General features: G+C 33.7%; 3 protein-coding genes and 1 long non-coding RNA gene across 4 annotated transcripts; 2 read left to right on the top strand and 2 right to left on the bottom strand.

Moving 5' to 3' along the window:
* Nucleotides 1-75: 75 nt before the first annotated feature.
* Nucleotides 76-6,050, bottom strand: LOC128159664 (protein FAM185A-like). Its single transcript, XM_052822837.1, has 7 exons — nucleotides 5,434-6,050; nucleotides 4,153-4,280; nucleotides 3,656-3,748; nucleotides 2,883-3,063; nucleotides 2,413-2,508; nucleotides 1,107-1,238; nucleotides 76-202 (listed from the first exon to the last, which is right to left on the bottom strand). Exons 1-7 carry the CDS (start codon nucleotides 5,915-5,917, stop codon nucleotides 90-92), a joined length of 1,227 nt encoding a protein of 408 aa, XP_052678797.1. The 5' UTR covers nucleotides 5,918-6,050; the 3' UTR covers nucleotides 76-89.
* A 394-nt stretch (nucleotides 6,051-6,444) lies between these two features.
* Nucleotides 6,445-13,321, top strand: LOC128159665 (sentrin-specific protease 8-like). Its single transcript, XM_052822838.1, has 6 exons — nucleotides 6,445-6,611; nucleotides 7,772-7,860; nucleotides 9,832-9,940; nucleotides 10,558-10,673; nucleotides 10,933-10,986; nucleotides 11,157-13,321. The coding sequence occupies exons 1-6, from the start codon at nucleotides 6,484-6,486 to the stop codon at nucleotides 11,327-11,329; spliced, it is 669 nt and encodes a 222-aa protein (XP_052678798.1). The 5' UTR covers nucleotides 6,445-6,483; the 3' UTR covers nucleotides 11,330-13,321.
* A 2,389-nt stretch (nucleotides 13,322-15,710) lies between these two features.
* LOC128159897 (uncharacterized) lies at nucleotides 15,711-20,463 on the bottom strand. Its single transcript, XR_008240208.1, has 5 exons — nucleotides 20,213-20,463; nucleotides 18,849-18,979; nucleotides 17,302-17,420; nucleotides 16,400-16,918; nucleotides 15,711-15,725 (listed from the first exon to the last, which is right to left on the bottom strand). It is a non-coding gene; the product is annotated as an uncharacterized LOC128159897 (long non-coding RNA).
* A 177-nt stretch (nucleotides 20,464-20,640) lies between these two features.
* LOC128159896 (uncharacterized) lies at nucleotides 20,641-27,144 on the top strand. Its single transcript, XM_052823114.1, has 9 exons — nucleotides 20,641-20,671; nucleotides 20,965-21,038; nucleotides 21,344-21,421; nucleotides 21,869-22,043; nucleotides 22,290-22,359; nucleotides 22,491-22,623; nucleotides 23,221-23,303; nucleotides 23,698-23,774; nucleotides 24,136-27,144. Exons 2-9 carry the CDS (start codon nucleotides 20,977-20,979, stop codon nucleotides 25,375-25,377), a joined length of 1,920 nt encoding a protein of 639 aa, XP_052679074.1. The 5' UTR covers nucleotides 20,641-20,671; nucleotides 20,965-20,976; the 3' UTR covers nucleotides 25,378-27,144.
* Nucleotides 27,145-27,770: the final 626 nt, after the last annotated feature.

Here is a 27,770-nt window from a genome sequence, read left to right as displayed (position 1 = left end):
CATCATGCCCCAGGCTTTACAGATGAACTGTATATCACTTCTTATTTGTTTATTTAAAAAAAATCACAAACTACAGACTTCATTCATGTTTACTCTTTATCGCTTAAGTTCAGTGATTTCAACCAATCAAAGGCTTCCACAGAAATATTTCCTGATGCAGTGCTTGCGGAGATTCTGCCGGTGGCCACCTCGCCAAGAGTACCTAAAAGTCAAAATCACGCAAGTTAGGACATCTTATGGGAACAATTGAATTTTGAACGGAATAGACTTTCACGTAGCATTGGAGAGGGGGGCACTTTTAATTATAATGGAGTTGCCCATTCCCAACCATTTTTGGGAGCATGTAAAATATTGCAGTGAAAATAAGGAAATTAACAATTTCCACAGTGAAATTGAAACACAAGCATACAAGAGCTCTTCCCATAATTCTCATGTGAAAATTTATGAGCAGCAATATTGACTGTAGTTGCATGTCTGTAGCTCCCGGTCTAAAAAAAAACTCGGATGGACGACCTGGCAATCCAATTCTTGTACAGAATGTGTTCGGAAATAAGATTAAGCTGTCCATTTCTAGCGCAATTTTTGCTCCTTAAATTGTAGTGTTTTACTATGGGAGGCACTGTAGCTCGTAGGTCGTCCATCTCAATTTTTTCAGACGGGGAGCTACAGACCTGCAACTATCTTGGCTGTGGACATGGTAATTTTTCGACTTGTGAGAATTTTGACACTTTATATCCTAAATCGATTTCTTTAACCCAACATTATAGGTTGCCATTGTCTGGTACTTTGACAATTATGGAAGCTAGCTTCATGAAAATTTTATATTTCGTATTCAATACAAAATATGGGGGAGTGTGTGAAAAAAAAGCAACCCTTCTGCCGTTTATCTCAGGTACAATTTATGCTTGAAAAAAATCTGAACCATAATATCCCGTTTTTAAATAACAAACAACTTCAAAAAGCAAAAAACTAATAATTTTTTAGGTAGGTTAAAGATATACATCAGTGTAAAATTTAATTGTCCGTGTTAGGAATTGCGGGGGGAGGGGGGAGGCAGAGAGTCAACGTGGGGGGAGGGGGGAGGCAGAGAGTTAACGTGGACATACCTTGCAGAGACGTGGGGTCATCCTCAGTGAACTTTAGATCCTTGAATGGGAGGGTTCTGTCATATTCAATATGCGACCCCTGTAGGTCAACAGAAGCACTGACGTCTCCTTGAACCTTCAGTTTTATGTCCCCTGTAATAAAATATGGGGGTTTTAAAATGAAATAATACTATGACCTTTTTTATGACCTCTTTGTCTCTTTGATGTGCCATTCAAGTAAAACCGGGGGTCTAGTGGAGATTAAGTTTATGTACATATTGAGTTTCATGTACATACAAATCAATGGTGGACTAGAAGATAATAATTTCATCATTATCTAGAAAAGCCTGACTGCAAATGAACAATAAACTAACAATAGGACAGAGTAAATGTCCAGTTATTTTTACTTTACAATTTAAGTCTCATGTATGAAAGTTTAAGACTTTTAAAGCTTTCCATGCTACACTTCACAAATCACCGTTTTTGGGGTTTTTTTTAAAGTTGTTTTACAAAAATGGTTTGTCACGGTGATGTTTGATCTTTCTTTTTTTCGTCGATTTATGATCTGTTAAGTAGCCCCGCCTTGTACAAACCAGGCCCTAGCCTAGCCCAATCGGTCAAAATCAGCACAAAAATTATGATCCAACATGTGACATTTTTTTCTTTTATACAACACTGAAATGTGTGATGATGATGGATGTTCTGGTAGTGAAATATACATCTTTCCAAGTGTTAAAAGAAGAAATGAATTTTAGAAAAAAACCCTTGACAAATTTAAAATCTTTACAAAATATTCAGAAAGAGTGTATCGTAAACAGTAATAGCTATCCATCATGCTACCGTTCACTTGGTTCACTTTAATGTAAGTGATAGTGAAGGTATTGCTTTATCAGCTAGGGTTAATGACCCAGTGTAAGTATATTGTCACTGATATTTATATCACCCTGACATGATGCATGTAAAGAAAGCAGACAGAGTTGTCTTTTTCAATCCCTTTTAATGACAGGCTACTTGAAAATTTTGAACCAGTATTTTACTGAATATATGCATGCAGTACATGTAGAATTTGTCAAAGATTTAATAATTCAAAACATGTACTATCATTATTATTGTAAACAATGTTTTAAAAATGTTTTCAGAAAGAAATATTTTATTTTCCAATGTTTAGAGCAACCCACCACTTTGCATGAAAAATTTCTTTGAAAATCTACTCTGTGCCAAAATGCAACCGAGATAACTGGAAAGTAACTGGTTAAAATATGCATGCAAGTTGAACTTGTATCACCTGCAGCAAAGAAGTTTCTGTTTCACTAGTTACCATGGTTACCTTTCTGTGTAGTCATGGAGACATTCTCTGGCTTAGTGACATACAAATCTGTGTTTCCTTCCTCTAGGGAACCAATCAAGTCTCCTTCTAAACTGTCTACAATAAAAGTATACTTCAGAAATTCACCACGCAATAAATATAGGAGCTACTAATACTATCTACAAAAACAGGAGATGCTTAATCAAGAATTTGACCATGTCATAAACAGTTGAGCTACAATAACTATTTTGTACACAACTTGAGCTTTGATAAATAATACAGGCTTTGTGTACCATGTAGAATATTTAGTTTATATATTTCTACAGATATCAAGTATGGATGACAATAATACCCAGTACGGTACTTCTATATCTTAAAGAACAGCTGCATGGTGTAAAAGTTTTATTAACTTTGTTGCCTTCAGTGATATAAATATACATGTAGCTCTTAGAGGTTGAGACACTGGTCGAGATTTTCATGCATTGTTTTACCTATTTTAAGATCTCCAAATTTGACCTTGACCTCTGTTTTCCCATGACAGTTGCTAAGCTTGATGTTGCCTGTGTTGCTATGGAAACTGTTGTTTTGGCCATACACTGAGGTGGAGGAGATGTCCCCTTTGTCTGTCTGACACTCAATGTCCACACCCTGTAACCTATCTGTGGTAATGTTCTACAGAGAGACAGGAAATCAATGATAAACAAAGATGTCGAAAAATAAGCAAGCCATGAATATTGAATTTGTTGAAAAATCTTTATAATTTTATGGAAGAAAAATAAAATATGGCAAAATGGAAAGAAAGTATCAATTTAATTGTAAATCTTTAAAATTTTGTGCATGATGGGTTTTCATATGTACTCAAATAGGTTTTGGGTCACGTGATCAGGTAATATAAATAGTAGGACCATGCAGTGGTGTGGGACGCTAAGCTCACTCGCTAGTTGTGATTTAAGTAAGATAAAATGGCAGTTGATATGGAATGCACTGATTTTGGGCTGACATATGGTTGTTAATATGGGTTTTTGTGTAAATAAAATAACGCTAGCAAGCAGCTTGCCTATGTAGTACTTGTTGGCTTTATATATTCAGCACTGCGGGCCTATGTAGTACTTGTTGGTTTTATTTATTCAGCACTTCATTGTTTTATATCCGGACGAAGGTAGTGAGGGAGAATATAAGCCTATTTAATTTAACATCAGTATTGTTATCAGAATAACACCAAGATAACATGGCTGTTGAGGAATCTTCCAATGTCTGTACATACCCCATTTCCTGTTACTGTAATCCTGGAGTTCCCCTGTAGAAGTTTTTCCACTGTGACATCACAATCATTGCCATCCACCTCAATTCTTCCACACTGCAAAAATGTATGTACACTAAGTACCAGCACATGCAAATCTTTGTAGCATATTAAAAATCTATTCCACTATTCAAATTCTTTAAAAATCATTGATACAGTGTGGAATGTAAACATGGAAATTTCCACATGAGGTAGTTTACACCAAATACTGTTACTTAATTAAAAAGAGCATTAAAGTAAATCACCCACGAACTAGCAAGCTCTTTTACATGTATCTGTTCTCTTTGTCTGTACCAAAAATTTGTATCAATTAGATCACAAGAAATAGCCATTAATTACATTATTGGTACCTACTACTACAAATTTCGCTTTATGTATCTTGGTTATCTCTCAATGACATATATGTTGACATGAAAATTTTGTCCTTATTTGAGTGCTAATCAACGTTTTTCATGCTGTACCTTAATGCTCTTCAAAGTACAAGTTGTCTCCCCCTGCATCTTTCTGGTGGAATTCACTTGAAGATTAATGGTCTGACTTTCCATATTCTGAATGTGGGTTTTATATCCTCTGGCTGTGATATCAAGATCTACAGAAAATCAAAAATGCTCACAGCAATTATATTCAAATTACATGTATACTATGCAAATGATGCATTCAAATAAAAATTACTTTTATAAAACATCTTTCCATGTTTTTCCTACATTTCTGACCATGCAAGGTATTGTAGACAGACATTAAAAAGGGGGAAAGGAGAGTGTGCCAAAGGAAGAATTCTCTTCTAAATGTGTGTGTATGGGAGGGGGGGGGGTATAATTCATGCATGTACATGAACATATTCATATGCCAGTGTTGTACATGTAGTGTTTGCTATCCATGAAGGATGATCAACAACACAAAATTAAATTTATCAAAATTTACTGGTATTAAGTAAATAACCTAGTACTTGTCAGGGAATCCCTAAGAGAACACTCTATTTTAAAGCAGTAAACAATATTATCCATACTACATGCATATACATAGTATATGTTGTTTCACCATGGTAAGAGACATGATGACTTAGACCGGTTCAAACACTGCAGTGCTGCCAAAAAGCTCAGTTGGTAGAGCACCTGACTAGCTAGAGATTAAGGCCATTCAGTCCCTAGTTTGAATCCAGGTCTCATCCATCACTACTTCTCCCATCCCATTACATTTGGGATTGATTGCTGGAGCCAGATAGTTCAGCTGGTAGAGCACCTGACTAGAGATTCAAGAGGCCTGGGTTCGAATCCCAGTGTGATCCGTCATTATTCCTCTAATCCTGTTACATTTGGTGCAGTTAAAAACCCTGGAACTGATAGGTTAATTCTTGCTAGAGAAAACCTAGGATGTTGAATCTTTCAGGGTGAAAATCATGAGCGGGAGTAATTTGACAGCTTCAGACCATTTAGTATTCTCTTTTGAGAAGTACAGGGGCATAGGGATGTAGGCTATGCCTGTCCACTTCTCAAAAGAGAATAACTATTTTGGTCACCAGGGTCAGATAGTTGGTAGAGCACCTGAGTAGAAATTCAGGGGGCCCAGTTTTGAATATTGGTCTGCTCCATCATTTTCTCTCCCATCCTGTTACAGATTGTAATGTTTTTCTACAGGCTCTTATAAGTGCTAGATTAATTGAATTGATTCTTTAGTTTTATTTCTAGTGTAATACATTTGAAAACCAACAAAATTCTCTTACATAAATACACACTGGAACTTACCAAACTTCATTGGAAGCTGCACTACACATTTTACAGGATATTCCACCTTCGATTTAAAGTTTCCTGTCGCAGTAAATTCCGTCTTATCTTGAATGTTCATATCAAAGTCATAACACTCTCTAAGGGCCACAAGGACTGATGAATCCACTGTCTCTTCAGGCTGCATGTCATACAGAATCTTCACAAACATCTTGTTCATTTCGGGGTACTTATCTGGATTCAGAGGTTCAATAAAAATATCAAACGGAACATCTATACGAAGTTTCCCAAACTTTTCCGTGGCCATAAACTTTCCTTCTAAGAACCCTGGATTCGTATTAGATATGGAAAACCGGTGAGTGACCGTTTCGCCCTCTGTTGTGTCAGATGACTGAGATGTGGTGCTGCAGAAACATGCCTGTATTCCCCGCCTCAAAAACTTCTTCAAAGTGTTTGTCAAAACAATTTTTGATATTAGCGGAACTCTGTTATATATCTTCGACATGTTTCCACTTCCAAAATATAGTTAGATATCTACAAACTAGAGTAAATGTGGATAAATCTTCAGCTTACAGCAATTGTGACTTTCATGCGATTCTGTTTCGTAAGATTGAATGTCGATCCCGATTAATTTTTATCTGAAAAAAAATAAATAAATGCATATACTTAATATTATTGTATAAGTTGTTTTTACAAAAGTTAATTTAGAAAAGCAAAAGACGCAAAACACGTACTTTAAGGTGTCACTGTTCTTAAATGAGAAAGTTTGTCTCCGACACAACATAGATATGTTCTTACTTACGTTACGCGTTAGCATCAAAATGGGGCAGATGATTTATCCCATAATCTAACAACAACAAAAAATTCCCCAATTTCTCCTTATCAATCCTGTTCCCAGATGCCCTTCGATCAGTTGATGCTTTGATGAAAGGAACAGCCACTCAAATTAAAACTTTTTAAGCCGGTTTCATTTTAAATTTTCCCGCCATTTGTCACCTTTCGGAAGTCCTTAGTTTTTTCTGGTGACCCGGAAGTGATGCACAATAATAATCAGAACATGGAGTGTGCTAGATGACCATGGACGACGAAGCAAATGATGTTGTTTTAAATTTTCACGACAGTCTGCTATATAAGGCTGATGTTTGCTTACTAGACGACCAGAGATGGCTGAATGACAAATTGCTGGGGTTCTGCTTTGAGTAGGTATCTATTGCGTATTTCGTTTGGCAACTTTTCCAAGTGACCTAGACAGTTGCCGCTTGTGGACGTTCATTCAAGCGTGACACGATTTATGAATGAAGGGGTACATGTTTTACATAAATGTCAGGCAACACAAAATTTAATTTTAGTGACAAGTTTATATAAAGTTGCGAAATATGTTTATTTTACCAGACCATTTGGCGATGTTGTTTTTAAAAAGTGCGTTCCAAAAAAAAGGTTTCATTTTTTGTTGAACCAGGGATATATCATTATATGTCCTTGGAAGAACAACGTTGATGATTTTATTTTCACCTTCTCGTTATAGTTAATACTGGTATCTCACTTGGGTTAATAACTTGTAAGACTTTTTGACCAGGTGGTAGTTTTTCCATACCTGATGATATATTGCATCATCAGGTATTTAACATTAGTGCTTGTGTCCTGCAGCCCATGAGGCAGCAGCTGTCTGCAAAAGCAATGATGTGTAGTTGACCTGTGACATGACATATGTGTTATATTAATTAAGTGCAGTCTGAGACAATTAACTGTCCATGTGCTCACTCAGCACTTTATTTGTCTACATTCCATGTGTCTAGCAGTGCAGCAGTTATATAATGACTGTGTCAGCAAAAAAGCTAACCTCCAGCAAGGATAAATACAAAAATGGATAATTGGAAATTTATATTTAGCTTCTTCTTTATCAAAATCTTTACATTGGCATTAATTGAGTTACTGACAGATAGCTAGAGGTTTAGTTATCTTGTACATGTAATTGGGGGGGGATTAAACAGTAAGAAAAAATTCTTTTCACCAGTTCACTGAAACTCAGTAATGATGTGCCATTGTGGTCTGTATGAAAACTGGGTAAAATGTTAAACTTAGTTGAACATCCCTACTTTTGATTGATTTGAACAGACCTTACATCAGAACTTTCAATTTTACTTCAGGATCTTAAAGTTTATGGCACTCTGCATACTCAGTGGATTGTGCTCTATGCTGAATCAGTTAATCAACTTATCAGAAGTACTGTTACAAAGGGAAGTGTGCTGTGTGAACAGCCCTCATATAGCTGCTAGAAATGTGAAGTATGTGTCATATGTTTTGATGCTGAGTCTGTGAAATGTTTCATTTTAATTTTCTTCCTTTGTATATGTTGTAGGTATTTTGAACGAGAAAAGTTCAATCACTCAGCTGACAAACTTTGCCTGATCAACCCTGATGTTGCACAGTGCATCAAAATTTTACCTAGTAAGTAAAACATGGATCTAAAATCTATAAACTGTAATTTTTTCTACGTAATATTTAGTATACTGTATACAGTGTTATTTTCGCCCGTGTTATTTTCACCTTGTCTTGAAATGAATTCGCCGAGACACAATTGTGTTTAAAAAAGATAATTTGAAATAGCTGACTTTGCACAGTTTTAAATTTTCTCACTGACAACAAGAGCGAAACGAATGAAAATAAAATGGGGGCGAATATTTCCCTGTGTATAGTATATATAATTCCATTTTTCACTGAACTTTCCATCCAGGGGTTTTTTGAGTGCACTGAAGTGTCTGCTATTTTGGTAAGACCCTGTCAAGAAGACTGATGTTAAAAATCTACTACTCTTCAATACCCTTAGCAGGCTAGCACCAGTTAAAAGTTCATATTTTGAATCACTGGCAATTGGCAATATATTAAAGTGTTGAAATATTCTGAGAGGATGAAATCATAGTCAATCAATCTGACTTCTCTTGTGTGATGAAAAGATAAGGTTTCCTTGGCCAGAATACCCAAAAATGTGTTAGAAATTTAACAGTTAACTCATATATTGTGAGATACATTCAGTATACAGTGGAATCATTAGATTTCATTGTGGTTCAATTTTCGTGGAATTCAGGGGTACCTCTCATCCATGAATTAACATCATCCACAAATTAATAAACTAGGGTCATAAAGTCTATTTCCTTTTATAGGTAAAATAAAATAGATGAAATTACGTCCTCACAAACATGTAAATTTTAAGCAATCCACAAAAATTGCACCCCAAGAATTTTAATGATTCCACAGTAATTTTCTTTTCTGTGGTTAAACACTGGCCAGGTTACTGCTGCTTTTACCTTTTGTTATTTGTATGTGGATTAATGCAAGTTAATTTTCTTGAACAAATGTTGAAGTGACCATTTAATTATGTTTTCTAGATAATGCAGAATGTTACATATATATAATTACAAGTTAACATAGAAGTTACATATCTTGAAATCCAATGTTACTTATAAGAAATGAAATAACTGTTTATGGTTTCTTTTATTACATGTGAAACAGTGTCAGTATAAGGTATTGAACTAAGAAAGTGGGTATTTCTTGAGCTCTGTTAGAGAAAGATAAAAAAACGGATATAAATCATTCTTATCAGCATTCAGCTCGGTAGAGACCATGTGTCTCGGGTACATGCCCCCTTAAATGAGCATGAAGGAAAAGCATACAGGGTATTAAAAGCAATCAAATTACATGTACTACTTATGTCTTCATGATTTAAGATCAAAACTTGTCCTTGGGAGAACATCACTAATTATTTTGCAAATAAATTATTTAGAAATGAAAATATGCTTTGAAATGATGTTAAGTGAGCAGTGTAGGAAACAATCTAAAATCTCCATACATGTATCTTGATATACTTCTATATTTTTCCTTCAAGACGGAAAATGTGAACACATGTACTGCCAGGTTTCACGTATTGATTTTCCTTTAAATCATATTTTATTTTGTTAATAAAGACAGTCTTTAAGACAGAAAATGTGAACACGTGTACTGCCAGGTTTCACATATTGATTTTCCTTTTAATTATATTTTACTTTAATTATTTCATTTTTTTTCATAGTACCTGTGTTTTAATTAAAGAGGATGTTGTATGAATTGTTTAAAATTCCTCATTCACATGTCATTATAATTTTGCATTTAGAAAAAGTCTATTTTTGAATACAGTAAAACATGGTTACAGCCAGCACTGTTAATTAATCTGTTATAATGAATTCACTGTTACAATGAAGACAATTTCATTCCTTACTTATGGTAAACTTATTGCTAATGTAACTAATCAAAATTGGCTGTCTATGGCACTTTGCTGTAAGCATTATTTACTGTATTTGATACTTGGTGTTTTATCCTAGCAATGCATGAGTTGAATTCTTTGTATGTGGGTACAATGTTGATACTCTGTGCTTTACTGTGTAGGTGAGCAGCTAGGAGAATTCCTGGACCCCCTGAATCTCCCCACCAAGCAGTATGTCTTCCTCCCGGTCAACGACAATGAGCAGTGTGAACAGACGGGTGGCTCTCACTGGTGTGTGTCAACTGTCATCATTCACTCAATCAGTCAATCAACTGTCACCATTCAGTCAATCACTGTCAATCAACTTTCACCATTCACCAAATCACTGTCAATCAACTGTCACTATTCACTCAATCACTGTCAATCAACTGTCACCATTCACTAAATCCCCCCCAATCACTGTCAATCAACTGTCACCATTCACTCAATCACTGTCAATCAACTGTCACCATTCTCCCAATTACTGTCAACCAACAGTCACTATTTGCTCAATCACTGTCAATCAATTGTCACTATTCACTCAATCACTGTCAATCAACTGTTACAATTCACTCAATCAACTGTCACCACTTCTTCATTTACTCTCAATCAACTTTCGTCGCTTCATCTTTTACTGTCAGTCAACAATGCAATTGTTATTTTATAAACATACTGAGCATTTGCTGATAAACAATTGTGTGGTAAAAAGTGAAAAAATTTTGAGGAAATTTTATTTCAATTAGAATTCTCCTCCTCTTATTTTATATTTAATGGTTATGTTAAACATTATTAATAATTTTCCAAACGTACAACTAATTGATATGTTTCCTCTCAATGAGCCTGCTCAGTGTATGGATTTATTATTTTAGGAGTCTCTTGGTATACATAAGAAATCGGCAGGAATTTCGTCATTATGATTCCAGTAGGGACAATAACAAGGAGATTGCCAGGAAACTCGCCTATAAACTTCAGCCATTTGTCAATGGTAATTAGAAACTACAAACACCAGAGGCGTGTTCAGCAGAGAGAGCGCTTGCGAGTGCTCGCTTAAATTTGTGTTGCTGGTGTAGCAAATTTTGGCAATCGCTTCCTCTGTTGAACATGCTTGAGACAATATCTTGTCTATCTTCGACTCTTTAATAAAAAATAAGTTATTGTGATATAATGTACATGTATGCTTTCAAATTACCCTATATCTACACATACTATACTGGTAAATGAAGCGTTTTGAACTTTTTGTTTAGCACCTATGGGCCGTATGAAATTCCTGGAAATGGAAGGTCCTCAGCAAAGCAACTGTAAGTACATGTACATATGCCACTCACTCTTGGAATCTATAGTTTAATCTTAATTACAGTTATTATTAAGATTTGTTAGTCACACGATAGTTACCTATTATAAACATGTTTTAATATTGAGTTAAAAACTGCTTTTAAATTTTTCAATATTTTTCTTTCTTTTTTTGTAGCATACGACTGTGGAGTGTTTGTCATAGCAACAGCTGAACATCTATGTAAAGAACTTTGTGAGGGGTACAGTATCCCCCTCATCGAAATGGTGACACAGAAAACAGTCACAGAAGCACGGCGGAAAATCAAAGACCTCATTTATCAAACGGCAAAGGACTATTCAGGGAGTTGAGTCCCTTTGTCAGATTAGATATTATAAATTACCGATTCTGGTTTTCACCAAACGAGTTGTTTTCTGGAACAGTTCTCTGCTATATAGGGTTGCTTCGTTATTATTATAATGTACAGAGTGATTTTGAATTTTGCTTTTATCTGTATGGCCTACAGACATTCTAGTAGACACTGTTATACTTTTGTGAGAGAGGGCTGTTTTGATTGGAGAAAAAAATCATGTGACTTTTGTTTCTTGATATGTTTTTCCCAGTTTCCATCAATTTTTTTATTTTAACTGTTGGATTTAAATCGAAACTTATGACATCCAATAGGGTCTGTTGATGAAAATAATGATTTAATGTCTTATTCAAGCATAAGCTATGTTATATTACAAGCATAAATCTGCTCACAGAAAATTGACAGAAATTATTGTACATGTCAATAGTTAGGAATGAACGTGTAGGTTAGTGAAAGCAGATATACCTCATTTTCTTACTCTTACTTTGTAGAAAGCTAAGAAGGAAATAGATTATACATTTTACTTTGTTAACTCATTTCATTCTGTGATTTATAGAATATTTTGAAGTCGTTTGTGTGTATCCCAATACATGCTCAGAATAGCTTAATTAATTATTTTGAGTTTGCAGTTTATGTTCTGCAGTTTGGGTTATGCAGTTTGGGCTCTAATTAGTTAAAAAAAAGTACTTAAAATTCTAGAATGAATTTAAATATTTATTTAAATTGGAATTACAGTACTGTTGTATCATGTATATCCATAAATTTTTTATTTTGAAGGGGAAACCACTGACAAATACTTGTATTTGCTAAGAATTTGTCACATACATGTATTTACTAGTAATCTGCTTGAAAACAAATGTCCTACTGCATGCATGGTAATTGAACTTGCTGATTGTTATGGCAAGGCTGAGGGTTTTTTAAGTCTCACCTGAGTAGTTAAGTTCAAATTACCGGTATCTTTCCGATCACCGTTTGTCTATGTCCACAGATGCATCTGTCTTTCCATCCATTTAAAACTTTTATCTTATTTTACTTCTTCTTTAGAAACACTAGGCCAATTTCAACCAAACTTGGCAGAGAGCAATGAATGAAATTTTTAGCTGTCTAAGTAACCAAGTAACAAGCTGTAAAGTTATTGTAAAAATCTGATTTCATTTTCTACTTGTTTTTATAATTAACAAAAATTTTTGATAGGGATATAAAAATTCAATTGTGATCATTTTTTTTTCTCAGTTAAACTATGTGGCATTTGGCCTCTTGTACATCCTGCATTTAATCATGGCGTTTTTAGCTTTCACATGAGTTTTTCAATATACACTCAGTGTTTTCTCTACAGGTACCCTGTTGAAGAAGTCAGTCTAACTATAAGATGAGGAAAGCAGTACTGGTGTAGATACATGTAATTCTATGATGAATAATTAATAAATAAATGATTTACACAAAAAACAACCACACAAACACTTTCTATGAAGTTGTCATTCTGTATTTTAATTCTTGTATTCTGCATGGAAAACCCTCTCTTGATCATTGTTAACTAAATTGCAAAAATCACAGCCTGTGAAAGTACGTTCACATATTTAAAGGAGTATTGTTTTTCACCCATTTGTCAGTTAGTCTCTAACCATATAACGATGACCAGCTTTGATGCTGTAATGGGGTAGGGTATATATGCAGTATAAAATAATAAATGTGGGTTAATACAGGGGCATTATTAGTTTGTACCATAATCACATGTTTAATAGTTAACAAAATAAGCATGGATCAAATGACTTGTGTGGTTTGGTATTCGAATCCTGCCATTTGCACGTATATGTAATTGTCAATGACATTTATAGGTTATATCATCGGACAACACTCCTTATCTGCATTGTCTCAGTGACAGTCTTTCCAGTTGAAAAATAGTACATATACCCGTGTATGGTAGGAATTAAATTGTGATGAACTGTGTCAGATCCATTTAGGGGAGGGGGAAGGGGGGGTCAACTACTCTGACTATAAAGTTTTTTTCTTGTTTTTGTCTATAGTGTATATGCAAAACTCTGATGATGAAAGAGGTTTTTGATAAATTAATTGAAGTGCAATAATAATTGCATTTGAAATGTCAAATGGTAATAGAAGTTGTACAACTCAAATTCATCCTCTTTTTAAATTGTACATAATGAAAATTGATTGATTATTAGAGAATACTGAATTGACAATGCTCAAGAAACATATGTACATGAACATGTATAATGTCCATTCCTTTGATTTCCCCATATATGAGATTCCATCATTGTTGTGCATTAGGCAGCTCTTATAAATCCACTTAAACTCTCAATCATGCCTTGAAATGAAGTCCCCAACAAGACATCTTTTTTTGATTGGTTGTTATAGCATGTATATGATGAATTTGGCTAATGGCATAGGATTTTTCAACGGTAAATAAGTCATATGATTATTGTGAGAGTTACCTCTCCTAATTTACAATGTAAAAAAATATTAATTGATGATAATTTTATTTTCTTAGATCATCAAGTTTATTGTGACTCATTTATTTTGATTTTAACTTTCAAAATTAGGTGCATGTGAAGGAAGTTTGCTAGTTGTTACATTTTTTTTTCAGATATGATATTACGACATTTAAAATTAATTCATGTTAGTTGTTACCAGATATTAATTCTTGAACCGTGAGGTTATAACGTTTTGATTTTTCAAGGGGGTTTCTGCTGGTCAGATATTCACATTGTTTACTCTAATATTTCAGCAAACTGTATATGGATATTATAGTCTATCAAGATACAGACTGAGTTTTATTTTTTAATGATTAATGTCAGATTATTTTGGTACCCTTCAACTAATTGTAAGAAGTTATGGGGACAATTTTTAAAAAAAACTGTCATCATTTGAATAAAAATTTCAATTATCCTGTGATATTTTAAAAATTCTTTTTTTTCTCTCATTATTTTGTGATGAATGTATATTGGTTTGTGTGATTTTAGTCTTAATTGACAATCTGAACCTATGGTGCCTTTGATCTACATAGAATCACAAGAGTTATTTGAATGTTTTACTTCACATAATTTATATCTGCTCAACAATGCTATACATGCTATTATAATAGAATGTAGAAGGAACTTCTGATGTCAGACTGATTGTACATGCTCATCATTTCAGATTTTGCTAAGAAAATAAACCTGTTGAGTCACAACATCAAATGTAAAAAAAGAACAACAACAAATAAATGAATATTAATTCATGATTTTCTGTCAGTTTGTTTTCAATAAGAAAAATGCTTGGATACCTGTAAATAAAGGGCAAATTTATTGATCAAGAACTAGTTTAGGTTTTAATTCGGTTTTGCAAACTTTCTATTTATTTGCAAAAATGGTTTTGAACAAGTTTAAAACTAAATTTAGTTTTTGTATTTATTGGCTTTAAACTGAAACAAGTTTCCAGGAAACCTAAAACCACCTTCGAGTGCGGTTTCTGGGGTTTTAAATCCTTTCAAGATGGCGGAAAGGGAGGTGTTCGAAAGAGAGTTGCTGATACTCAAGTGTGGCACATGTGTCAAAGAATGAACTCGGGGAAGCATATGGGTATCCTCCTAATGTTAAACATAATTTTTATGTGTCTCAAAGGATCTATGATGGTTCATATAGTACTGACCAAAATAATAATGTGGAAGAGAGCGATTCCATAATACTAACACCGAGAGGCTGAACCCTCTATTCTGCTATGTGCCAAATGGTTAAGTCTAACTTAACAAAAAAAGTGGGGTGGCTATGCCCCCCCCCCCCCCATCGTTCCGATGCCTTTGCTGTCTAAGGGTTTAACTCCAAGTATGTAATTTTTTTTCTCAGTTACTGGTAAATCTTGACTTAAAAACACCGATTAGTATTTATGTTTATATCCCAGACCTTAACAATCTTGATGCATGTATTTCCTCTGTAAGTGCATTAGCAAACTTATCCAGAGAAAAAAGTTTCTTTCTTAATCTATAGAACAGTCATGTAAAGTAACCTTTCCCATCGTAAACATTGGCATTAGATCATTCAGAAACATTGGAAAAGTTCTGATTGGATTTTTGCTTCAAATTTTAACAGAAAGTGTAAGAGATAACATCCACTTGGAAACCAACAATTTAGTGCTGACTGAAATATTATACCAAATCTACATGTACATCAAAGTTATAATTGTAATTTTGTTTCCAAGTAAGTAAAATTTTATAGAACCCTACTGTGATGTCATTCTTTTTTTGTTCCAATAAAAACAGTACCAACCAGATCCCAACCCAACACATGGTCTGCTTTCTGTGTTTATTCAGGGTCTGCTTCGGGTCTACTACGGCGGACCCAGAGCTGAACCAAAGCAGACCCAGAGTGGACATAGATAGCAGACCCTGATTTCAGAAGCAGACCCTTAAGGTAAGGTTTGCGGCTTGCATTTTTTTAGAGGTTGTACCAAAGTTATATACCATTTTGTTCACTATACTAAAGTCTTTTCTCTCATGGAATTCAAATGAATTTTGCCCGTCCTGTTTTATAACTACAAAAGGTCAAAGTTCATGATTTCCAATTTTTATTTTGATGAAATGTAAACAATTTCGTGAAAATATGTACATTTTATATGTGACTATTATGGGGGGTTATTTATGCTTAAAATGTTCGAAAATAATACTACTTTTAATATCATGATTCACTTTTATTAATTTCTGATGAACTATCTAAAAATAGAATGAAATGCAACAAAAGTCTTAATTTTGGACAACTATTATGTAAACGAAAACATCTTATTTGAAACCTTTCCAAGTCCACCGATTTCAGGAAAAATGTATCTTAGAATATGTGTAATCTGATGTTTCTAAAACACTATTAAAAACCATGATGCGGATTTCGTTTTCGTGGAAATTGATAAAATGCTTGTGTCCTCTTATTTTTTCATTGAAACTAAAAAAAACCCGCGAAATAAAAAAAAAAACTGAAATCAATTATGACGTCATATAAATTTTGACGTCATAACTGAAATAAAGGGTAGTTGGTGTTACGTCACAATGAAAATTTGTGAGTTATCTCCCTGTAACCGCAAACCTTACCTTAAATCACTACTGAGAAATGACCAAATGTCTCTACATGTGTATTTGATATATACAAGGAACGGGCTTATGGCGGTAAGAAAAAAGACGGGTCTGCTTCACACTTTTGAGCTGACCCTGAGTGGGCCCAGAGCAGACGCAAATTTTTAAAAAGCAGACCCCAGACAGACATTTTGTTTTATTCTAGAAAGATGGTTGTTAATGAGAAAGTCTTCTATAGCAGTGTGAATGGAAACCATACATAATTATTTAAAATTTCTATGGAACAAGAACAAAAAATCAGGATTTTATATGGACAAAATATTTTTAATTTATAAATATTAACAAAATATCACATGCAAATCTGTATTCACAAACATCTTGGCAAACTAAGTCTCATGAGATGAAGAGAGAAATAGCTGTCTGTTATTAGTCATTACATATTCACAGTCACGTCTTCCCAGCCTTCAATTTATCCTTTTCTTCCTCAGCTCTCTCTTCTAAAATCCTAAGCTGTTTCTGAACTTCTTCTTCAAAATTCTTTGAAAAGAATCAAGAAAGTTGTTGATAATGATTAATATTGTGGCAAAAGCAAGGTAAAACACAACAGATTTAACAATACACAATCTTTATACAAGGTCTGTGAGGTTAAATGAATGCACCATTATGCTAATTAGTATTTATAGATAAAAAATAAATAATTTACAGTAGAATATCTTGATGTCAACTGTGTTATTGATTGGTTTTTATATGTGATGTGGTGATTTTATTAACATTAGAACAGTGCCACTACATGATTCATTTAATTGGCTGATTTTGGTTGGAGATGAAATACACTCAATACAAAAAGTAATTGGCAGAAATGATGGGTAAAAAATCTCCTCTTCTGCTTGAATTGTAGTCTATTAACTGTCTATACTTACTGCAAGAGGTTTATAATACATGTGGACACACTGATTTCCCACTAGCATCCAAAAGCCCATTTGCAAATAAAATTTCAAAGTCTGTTTGGTGAAGTACTCCTTTAAAAAGCGAATCATATCTGTAAAATTAAAAGCGTACAGTCAGTGTACTGTATATATGTATTATCAAATATATAAACAACTCCAAAACCAATGCACTGTAAGTACTAGTGTCCCTTCAAGAATGATTCATATTATATTATTTAATATTAAGTATTGATATTTAATATCAACCCTATATAACACACCACTTTGCTTAAAATTTCAGATTTCACAAAAACATACAAGTATAAAACAAAACAAGAAAGCATATACTGACGCAAGCGTCAAATGGGCCGCAGAAAATATTTATTGTATGAATCATCATTGATTGTTTACATAAAAACACATCAAAGAGAAGAAAATAATGAGTTAGTTTACTAATCTTTATGGTAAATTTTAATATATTTTCAGCAACACGTTTTAAGTTTAACATTTTACTATTATTATTAAGAATCGAGTTCGTTAGCATTTCTAACGGTAATTGTATGACCATTGCCATAGTATGAAGTATAGGAGAACACATTGATTTGTATGTATTCTAATACAAAGTTCAACTCATTATTATTCTCTTAGAGGTTATGTATTTCAAATCATTTCTATTTTTTGTTGCATTGTATTGAATTAAAACTATATGCATTAGGTTATATGATTTCAAATAAAATAGAAATGGATTATTTTAAAGGTACGTGTAACATCATATGCTCATCCGGTAGAAACTGCACAATTTTAAGGGTAAAAATTAAGCCGGATAATTATTTTTTTTCTATATGGAATTATAAATCTTATCTACACTTCAGTTTATGAAGATAATCATGCGTAATTAATTGCATGAGGTTCTCAAAAGTATTTTAAAAATAAGGTCAGCTCAAATTTTCAGGTTTTTCATATTTTTGCGTAAATAATTGATATTTCATGAATCAAATATATCATTTATATAAAATTTCATGTCATTCAGGTCTTCAGTATTTCAGGTCTTTAAGTGTGTCCCCTATACCGATCCCGATGCATTGTTTTGAAAAGAATGAAAAACTCCGAAATTTTCCGAATAGATTATAGTCTTGATAAAAACGCACCTAACACGACAGTCTATGACCTACTATACATTTACAAGTAAAACAAAAAATATGTAATATTTTTTAAAGGAATAAAGCATATTTCTACATGCAAATTTACTTTAAATTCATTAAAAAATAAGCATTATATTAATTCTATAAAAAAAACAACTATCCCGCAGAAACGCAGTTACAATATCTAAATGTATATCAAATAACGGACCGCCTTCTGGCGGCCCATAATAAATTCCATTTTGGTGTGATAACAAAATATAATTTCGAAATAAGCAATGAAGCATGATTATATAGTTTCTGCTTTTGTCTGGGCAGGTAGCAGTAGAGTCAGCCCAAAGCGACACAAAATTTTCATATAGTCTTGAATAGTACACTAAATATATAAACAGTAACACTAACTTTAAACTCCACAGAATCAAGTTCTTCTTTTGGTGTATTTTTCATCAATTTCTCTACAATTTCCTTATTTCTTTCTTTAAAGAAACGTCTCTCGGCTTCGATCAATGATTGTTTCTCTATGAATGACTTATCTGAAAATACAGGTAAAAGTTCCTAAATGACATAAAAATATACATGTACGGTACTTCAGAATGAAATTCAACGGAAAGACAAAATATCCAGTACAAGTGGACTTTGGAGAGGTGAGATCCTCTGCAATCAATTCTTTCACTTCTTGGATGATATAATAAAATTTTTGACAGACTAGCTGCCAATTGCAAAATTACGCAAAATAGTTTAAATGGGATGGGTAAAATATTGACCAACAAGATGAGGATTCAAACCCTGGCCATCTGAATCATTTTGCAGATGTTCACAGTTCTACTAATTGAGCTACCGGTACATGTATCTGGCTAATGCCAGTAATGGTGATTGAGCAGTCTGAACATCACATCACATCCCCTGCCCCCCCCCCCCCCCCCAAGTTGATCTTCGCCCTCAAATATCAACATCTCATGATCTTTTCCCCTGGCAAGAGTTAACCTGTCAGTTCCAAAGTTTGGTCATGGCATCAAATGGAATGGTAGAAATTGTGATGGACCAAACCAGGATTGAACCTAGTCAGGTGTTTAACCAACTGGCACCAGTGATTACACATGTTTGACCGTCCCTTGCTGTACCAGTAGTATGTCCAAAGTTATTGCTTCTGTCACTTTTTGATGCTTTTCAATTAAAACAAACATACCTATCAATGAAGTTTAATTGAAGTCGACAAATAGGTGACCCAAAACATCATCTGTTTATGCCAGGAAAATTTCACATGAATGAAAACAAATACATTGTATCATACAAACTCCACAAAGATTCAAATTGGGAATTCAAATATATACATCTTTTCTCCATTCAGTAATACATGTACTCGGGACACCTTAAACAATAATTCAAAGTTATTATCCAGGGCATTGATATAATTTGCAATGCAAAATCCCCGTAGACTTTCTTTTTCTTGGTGGTGTATTGAAACCTGAAGCGTTAGAGGGGGCGTTTCAGAACAGATAATCTGGATTTTTTTTCATTCTAGTGAATGGATCGATGTAGCTTGGACACCAAAGTGTTTATAATGATTGAGATACTGAGCAAAAAGTGGTGGAAAGAAAATTGGGACAGAGTATATGATACAATTCAATGCAGAAACATGTTCCTGAGATGCACAATATCTTAAAAGGGGAAAATTTGTGTCATTGTGTGTGCATGTGAATAAGAGAAAAGATAATATGTACCCTATAACATTAATTGTTCCCTAACAGTGAAAAACTTATACTTACAAAAATTTGCACCGTTTGCTTGCAGCTTTACCATGCACAATTCGATACAACCTCCTGCAATAAATGCAACAATCGAATATCGATGATTGCCCAACTTTCTGTTTAAATATTTGAACCTATTAATCACTTTGTTTATAAAAAGTGTGTCCGAGGCATATTTCCTCATGCTTTTTGCAAAGTTGTGTAACTGACATCAATAGGTAACATCACTTCAAGGGCGCTGCCATTTTGTTAATCTTTTTACTTGTAAACAAATATTTGATTTGTTGAATGCGAAATAGGTCAACCAATCAAACTAGATGTTTGAACATGAAAACAAGAAAAGACAACTCGTCCCGAAATATTTTTAGATTACTTAACTCCCCTCCCATTGGTCAATATTTCACCTTTGACCCTATTCCACCAATCAGAAGAGAGAACAGAGAAAGAACAAAGCTTCACCGAGTCGAGCACCTGCAGGTAATGTTTACACTCATTTTTTGTAAATATACTCTAATTTGATACGTTTTAAATCAATTGTTTAGCAATAATAATGAAAATATGTACGAATCTTATGAAACTGAACAAAAATAAGACGAAAGGATATTGATTTTCATACATGTATATATTAGCATGTAAAAAGGGGGGTGCTCTACAATGTTATATGATACTCTCTCTCTCTCTCTCACTCTCTCTTTCTCTCTTTTAAATTTTGCTTCCGCTAGAACCTCTATATATTAAATTTTATGCTATCAATATTTTGTATAATATAGTGCTACCCAGCAATGAACAATGCAGACCTTTTTATGATGGAAACACCAACATTTCCACCCAACACAGTCCAAATGTAAGTTAGGATACCTCATTTCTAGTGTCTTGTTAACTGAAACCAAATGCATGTAAAATGCTGAACCTTATTATGTTGTTCATATGGTTCATATAGCAAAATGTGTTTGTACATTTTCCCAGAATAGAAATTCATGCAAGACTGTTCTATAAATCTGCTAATAATCCAATAACTGTACTATATACCTGTTTTCACACCTGATTACAAATAAGACAGACTCATTTCAATGACTTTACACAAGATGTCCAGATGTGTTGACATGTTTGTTGCCTCCATGTAAACACATGTGTTTGTGTTTTGTGCAGGCCTGGAGGCCCCATGATGTACCCCCCAGGGTTCACTATACCAGATGGCGGACTAATAAAGCAAGAGCCAGGAGAGAGGTGTGTAACATAAACAATAACACAGCATGTGCCAAAATTTATAAAATAAGTCAATTCAATGTCTGTTAATGCGGACATTAGCATTCTCGAATTTTCTTCTTTTTGAGGATGTTTTCAGCGTAATGATATACAATGTAATTGAATCGTGTATATTTCTACACATTGCGATTAAAATATGAAATAAAATCTGAGTCATTTCATGATATTGAATGAACATGAAATATAATTTATAACATGTTTAAGTGTTGTATAATAGCATTTTCTATTTAATATTCACCTCTAAAATTTACACCATATATTTCACATTTTGCAATGTAACTGCAAAACTCTTTGTATAAGTTTAACTGAAAGTCATAAAGGAAAGATAAATTCATTTTTTCACAAATCATTTGATATTTTTCATAATTTATCTTTTTTCAATGAAGTTGTTTTCTATAACCAAAACAGCATTCCACAGAAGAAGAAGAGAGGAAGAAAGAAAAAGGAAGAGGGTCAGGAGAAGATAACAGACCACATGCCCACAAAGAAGAAGAAACGAGATAGGTTCAACGGAATGAGTGAAGACGAGGTCATGAAAAGAGAGCTACCTGACCACTTGCATGAGAACCTTGACATACTTATTGTAAGAACTGCCAAAAAAATTCATGGGACATGAATTCTTACTGCTTATCTATGAAATACACATTACACACTTATATTATACTTGTTGTATGAACTTTGATATATATTTTTAAAAAATCAGAAATCAATGAAATATAAAGTAAATAAGGATATTAACTTAGTTATCACTGGTACTTCTTTAAAATGAAATGCAGTTCTTGGTGTCAGATGTTTTCCGAGGTTTTTAGTTATCTTTCTGCCTCTGTAGGTTGGTATAAACCCAGGGTTGTGTGCTGCCTATGTAGGACATCATTATGCTGGACCAGGGAACCATTTCTGTAAGTCTCCAAGCAGTTAATACACCAACATGCAAATTCTTCTCTTTATAATCAAGAAATTATAGGTATTTTTCTAAATGCACAAGTTCAGTATTGGTATATCAGTACATGTACTATATCTTGATTTTCAGGGAAATGCTTGTTCCTGTCTGGACTGATTCCAGAACAGCTTAATGCTTACGACGACTACAAACTTGTCAAATATGGCATCGGTTTCACGAATATTGTCGCCAGGACAACCCGAGGGAGTGCTGATCTCACAAGGTATATCAGTAATCACTGTTTCTTTGGAAACACTGAAAGTTTGCAAAATCTTCAAAAAACATGACAACAATGAAAAAGTTGCTACTCAGAGAAAAGAAGAAAAAAATAATTTTGTTGATATTTGAGTACAACTGTGAAAAATAATTATCCACAAATTTTTTAAATTTTGTAAACACAAGAGTTATGAGACCTGGAAATTACATGTAAAAAGATTTTACTCAAATGTTTGATTGTCATGGTATTTTTAAAGGAAAAAATACCATGATTGTCAAGAAAAATTCATCTCTTAATACAATTTTCATCTACATGTATTTATCAAAAGCTCCTCTGAACTGCTTAGTTATCTAAGGTATTACAGTATTACAAGCTGGGTTTAATATTTTTCTCTGAACAATTTTATTGTGCCCAAAAAATATTAATACAGTGTAATAGATAATTCACATCTTCTCATTGCTTAAGCTGGGCTCATTGCATAAGCATATATGAATACATATTAAAATGCTTGTAAACTCAGTTAAGTCTTTAATGTTGAATTTATCTAGTACTAAGTCTGTAATAATGCCAAATCATGAAATTAGTTGATTTTAATTTTTATAGGAAAGAAATAAAAGAAGGAGCCACAATATTGTCAGAGAAGGTAAAGAAATACAGACCAAAAATAGCTGTGTTCAATGGCAAAGGTAAGTGTACCATTAAATTTATCAAAACCAAAGATGCCTGTTAACTACCGGTATACATGAACTACAAAATTGATAAGTGAGAACTGACCAACAATGAAATTGTTTCAAATGAATGCACAATTTAAAATAAAGTATTGTAGATTTTTTGAAAATACATGTACATTTGTATTACTGCGGATTCCATTTCACTGTATACAATGTACAAGTTTTTGTTAATTTTGCGAAATTCAAACAACAATGAAATGTGAAAAGATGCTTCAAATCTTGTAGATTAAAGACAGTAGACATAAATTCAAAACCACTATGATCTCAACCTATTGAAAACAAATTTAAAGTATTCAATTAACTTTTTGATCACTGGTATAAAGCTGTTATCTCTTTGATATTTATGCAGGAATATATGAAGTATTTGTGGGTCACAAGAACTTTGCCTTTGGAAAACAACCGGAGCCATTTGCAGAAACAGAAACGGTAAATAGTTTTATGAAGCGGTACCTTCAATGATATGAATGAGAATTTGTCGCAAACTGTTATATAATGCAATGCTGTAAACCAACTCTTATGGCGTTGATTTTCTTCCGCAATATACTGGAGATAATCTGATTCTTTGCAACTGTCAAGATCAAGATGAGGATTATCTTAAAAATAAAATACCAGGGACATTTGAGAACTGGTTCATAGCAAGAAGTATTCAGACTGCGGTACATTCTCAAACCTCATGAAAATTTCTCACACATGAATAAAAGTTGGTTTACAGTTCAGCATTGTGGAATGTCTCGAGTATTGATGATATAATTTTGAATAATAAGAAATTGTCACTATTTTATTCTAGTTGGTGTATGTGATGCCGTCCTCATCCGCCCGATGCTCACAACTTCCCCGAGCAATTGATAAAGTCCCATTCTACACAGCTTTAAAGAAATTACGGGACTACCTCCGTGGCGATCTTGAAAAGCTGGACGACTCAGAGGTTTGCTTCCCGGATGTTGAGCTTAAGGTTGTTAAGAAAGAACCCAAACCAGAGAAAGTTGAGGAGGAGACTAAGGCTAGTCCTCCACTGTTTGCAGAACAACATGGTGCCATGATGGCTCCACAGCAGATAGATCAGGGAAGCTACCCTCATCCAAACAGTCAAAGTAATTATCACCCAAACAACCCAAATTTTCTTAGCATTAAGCAGGAGCCTGCATTCTCCCCTCAGGACTATGGTGGACAAATGCCAGGTTGTGCTCAAAATAACTTTGCAGGTCCTCCCATTTCTTCTCCTCAAATGTTTAACGGTCAGTTCTCCCAACCCAACTACTCGCCTCAGCAAATGTCTCAGCCAGGAGTTATGCCTCAGGGTAAAGTACAGGGCCCAGGTTTCCAAGGTAACTACCAATCAGAAGCTTACAGACAACAGGGCTTTCAAGCCAATCAGGCATATAAACAAGCCATGGCAATGTCAGCTCAAATGAACTTTAATCAGGGAGTTCAGAACTTTCAAATGAATGGCCAGTATGCGATGTCAATGTCATCGTCATGGACAGGTACAGGGCAGGTTCAGGTCAAGCAGGAGCCACATGACTGGTCTTCCAACATTCCAGTGTACAATCCTCCAATAGCTCAGGGTAATGCTTCACAGACACAATCAAGTAATCCACTGCAAATGCTGGAGAATCTTAGTCAAGGACTCAATGCAAGCAGTCCCCCAATCTGTACAAGTAACTCTTATACATTATCTCAGTCACCGCTCCCATCTAACGGCAACTGTCTTCAAGGCCTACCCAACAGTTTCTATGGCAATCAAAGCTATCCTCAGGGAAATGGACTGTCTCAGACAACAAAGCATTGTGGGAATTCACAAATGAATCATGGGAACATTCCTGATGAAGTTCCTCTTCCCCCAAGCCAAAGTCCAATTCACATTCCTGATATCATACAGGACTTGCCGACATCACATGGGTCTGTGACACCTGTCAATCATGGCTGTAATCCCGCCCACTCACTTGGCAGCCCACCTCCTCAACTTCCCATAGTTAAATCAGAGCCAAAAGACTTTGCCACTGATACCACTTGTCCATATTCAAAGTAATTATTAGTACAAGTATTTGGAAGACTTTTCTAAAGTACTGAGATGAAGAATAGTCTAATGTACATAATGCATAGAAATCATCAGAAAAATTTGAACACACATACAAAAGTTTGGAACTGGGCATAAAACTAACAGTATATTGTGCCAGCATGAACTGTCACAAGCGCAAAACACATTTTACTGCTTTTTCTTTTTGGGCTTCCAGTTTTAGGCAGGATAAACAAATTGTAAGGTGATATAAATTCTGCCAATTTCAATAATACTGGATTATTTTGTGTGGTACACTTCTTACAGATGAATGTACATCTAGAATTAGACTATGCTGTAGTACAATAATAGTATTTTAGAATGAAAATAAGTTTAGCAGTAAAATGATTTTAAAAAATGGCACAAAACATATAATCTCTTATATTCAAATTCATCTATTAAGTAAATGTAGAGCACTAGATATTAAAGAAGCTTGAAAGTTTTTCAAAGCAGGTCCATCAGCGCTTGTTTTGGTTCATTGTGTTTTCGGTAGATATCCAAGTTACTGAATCAGCAGTATTTTAGTCACATCACAGGTTCTGTATGCCAGATAGTTGACTCCTTTTTTGAAGTCATTTGCCTCTGGTAATAAGGCATGGTGTTCCTACATTATAAAATTCCAGCCCTATCCCATAGTTTTAAAAAATATCGTTTTGTATCAGAAAGAGAAAAGAAATATTGATCTGAGTGGAAAACACTGCCTGCTGTGTTGTTGAAAATCATCAAAGAATCGTAAGATTTGTATAACTTGACCATTGTGTTGTTACCCATGTCTTCATTGCTCTGTTGTCTTGCAGTGGTGAGATTTAAATTGATATGTTCATTAAGATGATATTTATGTATATGCTGCTTGCTGGATTATTTAATATTTAAAGATATATATACTTGTTGTGAATTTTAGTTCTTCATAAAAATTGATTATTTATTTATTGTATGCAACACAGTAATGATCTCTTTGGGGTTTTTTTTTTTTACAACATATCTTTCACTATATTGTTATGTATCGGACATTACAGCAAGACTAGTCATCTAATTATTGGTCAAACTTGATCATCATTCATCAATCAACTCAGTAATGATACCTTTTTTAAAATTAATCCTTTCTCACGTATTATAATTATGGAAATTAAACATTAGTGTGCATAGCCAGTCTATATAATATGGATTTTGAAATTTTTTGTTCTTTGCTCAGTTAATTTACTAAGGTTTAACTAATTTCAAATCTTTTGTCGATGTTGTATTTATATGTATTAATTGAATTTGATTTTCTCTTCTTAATTTTGACAAAATTTAATGCACATGTGATTCAAACAATATTTTATGTGAAATATTTTAACAATATTTATAATATACATGTACATTTTAAACTGAGGATAGCAACAAATAATCATGTGACAAAATATTAGAATTTGATTGGCCAAGAGTTTGTTGACTATTGTTTTATCCCTCTTTTTTGACTGGTTCTTGCAGATTTTGTTTATACACAAGTGCAATCTGTTCATAATTTTATACCTCATAGTATATATTTTAATTTATTGCATTTATATGTTGTATACTTAATCATTATGTATACACTTATTTCAAAATTATTTTATATACACATGTATACACATTATAATTCAGAAATAGAAATGTTTGAAGAATATACCTTTTGTAGTGCTTAGTTATTAAGTCATAGATGACATGTATGCATTTGATATGGAAAGTCAGAATTAAAGAAAAAAGATGATGGATGAAAAATTGTGTTCATTTTAATTAGGTTTTAGGGAGTTCAACCAATACAATTAAGAAATAAACAGTAATTTAAAAAGTTCACCGGGATATGAAGTTGGTTGGTCAAGTGATCAAATCCTGTGAAGCCCAAAGGGCTTCGCTTCTTGGTAGATTTGATCACGTACCAACCAACTTCATATCCTGATGAACTTTTTAACATTGTTGTATATTACTAATATTTACGTTTGAAAAAAGCAAATCGTCCAGAACTGTTGAAATTACCAAGATTTTAAGTTTACAATAATCCAAGCGATAAGTGCTTGCTATGATCATTGTGATGTCATAAAAAAGGTCATACAGAATTGAACATTTTCACTATTCTTTAGGTTCATATAAGGAAACATATATATATAGGAATGTACCAATCTCAAGAATACCATATTAATCAATGATATATTAGAAAAAAGAATTGTGATTGCTTATTAATGTTAAAAAGATGTGATCATCATCATAAACTCACTGAAGACTGGAGAAAATATTAAAGTTATTTTAAAGGTTATGTGCATTTTCACAGTTTTTACCCAAGGAAGTTTAAGGTGCATATGGTGGGAGGATTTTAGCTTATGGCAGTGCAAGTTACTCTCTTTATGGTG

This window comes from Crassostrea angulata, chromosome 8 (assembly GCF_025612915.1).
Source record: "Crassostrea angulata isolate pt1a10 chromosome 8, ASM2561291v2, whole genome shotgun sequence".
Taxonomy (NCBI): domain Eukaryota; kingdom Metazoa; phylum Mollusca; class Bivalvia; order Ostreida; family Ostreidae; genus Magallana; species Magallana angulata.
This window is presented reverse-complemented; position numbering and strand designations above follow the sequence as displayed.

Bases quoted from the DNA above. Each gene is read 5' to 3' on its own strand.
- LOC128159664 (XM_052822837.1), bottom strand. From the start codon at position 5,917: ATGTCGAAGATATATAACAGAGTTCCGCTAATATCAAAAATTGTTTTG. The intron at 3,064-3,655 runs GTATGTACAGAC...GTCTCTCTGTAG, and splicing joins TTACAGTAACAGGAAATGGG to AACATTACCACAGATAGGTT. The intron at 203-1,106 runs GTATGTCCACGT...TTTGACTTTTAG, and splicing joins TGACCCCACGTCTCTGCAAG to GTACTCTTGGCGAGGTGGCC.
- LOC128159665 (XM_052822838.1), top strand. From the start codon at position 6,484: ATGACCATGGACGACGAAGCAAATGATGTTGTTTTAAATTTTCACGAC. The intron at 6,612-7,771 runs GTAGGTATCTAT...TATATGTTGTAG, and splicing joins TTGCTGGGGTTCTGCTTTGA to GTATTTTGAACGAGAAAAGT. The intron at 9,941-10,557 runs GTGTGTGTCAAC...TTATTATTTTAG, and splicing joins CAGACGGGTGGCTCTCACTG to GAGTCTCTTGGTATACATAA.
- LOC128159896 (XM_052823114.1), top strand. From the start codon at position 20,977: ATGAACAATGCAGACCTTTTTATGATGGAAACACCAACATTTCCACCC. The intron at 22,624-23,220 runs GTATATCAGTAA...TAATTTTTATAG, and splicing joins GGGAGTGCTGATCTCACAAG to GAAAGAAATAAAAGAAGGAG. The intron at 23,304-23,697 runs GTAAGTGTACCA...ATATTTATGCAG, and splicing joins AGCTGTGTTCAATGGCAAAG to GAATATATGAAGTATTTGTG.